This window comes from Limulus polyphemus, unplaced genomic scaffold (genome assembly GCF_000517525.1).
Source record: "Limulus polyphemus unplaced genomic scaffold, Limulus_polyphemus-2.1.2 Scaffold2219, whole genome shotgun sequence".
Classification (NCBI taxonomy): domain Eukaryota; kingdom Metazoa; phylum Arthropoda; class Merostomata; order Xiphosura; family Limulidae; genus Limulus; species Limulus polyphemus.
This window is the reverse complement of record NW_013667829.1, coordinates 14,030-15,856: the sequence shown is the minus strand read 5'-3', so window position 1 is coordinate 15,856 and position 1,827 is coordinate 14,030. Positions and strand designations below refer to the sequence as shown.

Below are 1,827 nucleotides of genomic sequence, written 5' to 3'. Positions count from 1 at the left end.
CACTAAATCCAGGGTACAGTTCAACTATTAAAAGTTAAATTATTTAACGTGGCTTTGGATTATTTCAAATTCTCAATGCCTAACATGTTATGTAACACCCATCAAAAGTTCAACATCTATACATTAAGTTCTATCAGTAGTTGTACCACTCCACTCATTACTCCACTATAATATCAAATTAAACATCCAAAATGTATTATCATATGATGAATTGAGGAACTTCAGGATTTTTATTATTTTGATAGAATTAAAAACTTGCTTAGAAAAAAAAATCATAACATGAGAAATGAAAACCAAGTCATTGTTATCCTGCAAATATTCCATTAATTGTCACTAGAATAAGTCAACCTAAATTTCTTCCTCTAATTCTCACTACTCTCAAAACTGGATTGTGAAACTCCATTTTAGGTACACAATCCCCTTTAAGTCTGACCTGATCCTCCACCCTGTAAGAATAAACTTGAATATGCACTATGACACTCAAATTTAAAACAAGATCCACTAGATAGATTGAATCATCAACAATAAACATACAAATTAACATACTTAACTAACATATTATCAACAGCACCTATAAATCAAACTAGAAATATCCAGAACAAACTAAAAGTTTAAACCTAAATTTTTGCCTCGCACCTATAGCAACTACAGAGACAAATTAAACCTGAATTTTCGGTATAAAAGCATAAAACCAAGCAGTTAATTACATATAAAATTTAAATCTGAAAGCAATAAACAAAAATCATTTTGAAACTGAATGCACACACTTTGAACCTATACCTTCATTACCCATGCAAATTAAACCAGCCTTCACAACGTTTAAGATATTAAACTACTGATTATATGATTACTTTCTGTAACTTAATTTTCTTGTAACAATTAAATGTATAAAGGGTCACGTAAAACGTTAAAATTAATATGTCTAGGCCTCTACAAAAGAAAAGAAAAAAAGCTACCATGGATTTCTATATAGTGAAAGTCACTAGGTACAAATGTATTCTGATTAAACAGTCCAAACAATCCTAAAAAGGCCCTCAATAATTAGGTTTAAGTTAATCGTAAGTATATAAAAAAACGAAAAATCACTAGGTTGAAAATGAACCTACTTGAGCATGAAATCACAAGGTTCAGGATGACTCAAGGACACAAGTTGCAAAATGATCTTGACTATACAAAGGGTCTCCACATAAAAGCCAATCCTGACTATATAAAATTAATTAATATGATATGTCACACCTTACCACTGGATCCTTAGTTTCTAGCTTATTGGGTCAACAGTGTTCCTTCCATTTTGACCCTAACTAAATGGAAAGCCCATGGGAATCTTGAATGTTTTCCCAACAAGAAAATAAAAATTATGAAATAAATTTTCAAATTGTCCTGGGAAATTTTCTAAAGAAAAACAAAAAAGTATGTTACTAACATTTTTGAAGTTCTTCAACCACATCTCCTTCATCGTCAGATTCTGTACCAGAGTCTCTGTCATTGTCTTCTTGTGGCTATAGAAAGAAAAATGTTTGACTATTTAGTTTGAATATATACAACGTGACATATCAAAGAGGATGCAAGTCCACCTATGGCACTAATAACAACACAGATTTTACTACTAATGCTTGTTGCCAACTGTTAACACACCTATGACAGAACAAGCAACCAATCATCTTGCACAGCTCCAAATGTAATTTTTTTTTGGTCTGCGTTTTCTTCTTTGGAGGTCAATCTAAATGTCCAGAAATAGTTCAGTTCTAGCCTCTAAGTGTTTACAAAATATGTAATTCTTAATTTCAAAAGCATAACACTCATACTAAAACTAGCATTACACATAAA

The 1,827-nt window shown here is 31.1% G+C and overlaps 1 protein-coding gene across 11 annotated transcripts in view; it reads right to left on the bottom strand.

Annotated features, from left to right (window-relative positions):
• Nucleotides 1–1,827, bottom strand: part of LOC106466313 — a 90,098-nt gene that overhangs the window by 81,240 nt on the left and 7,031 nt on the right. For 10 of the 11 annotated variants that reach the window (XR_002612172.1, XR_002612170.1, XR_002612169.1 and 7 more), the window contains one exon: nucleotides 1,424–1,499. The exons of the other annotated variant lie outside the window; for it this stretch is intronic. Coding sequence is in view for 4 of the 10 variants with exons in the window: in XM_022394290.1 (XP_022249998.1) it covers nucleotides 1,424–1,499 (76 nt within the window). In the remaining 6 variants the exon portion in view is untranslated. The remainder of the gene's footprint in view (nucleotides 1–1,423; nucleotides 1,500–1,827) is intronic. 11 annotated transcript variants of the gene reach the window in all.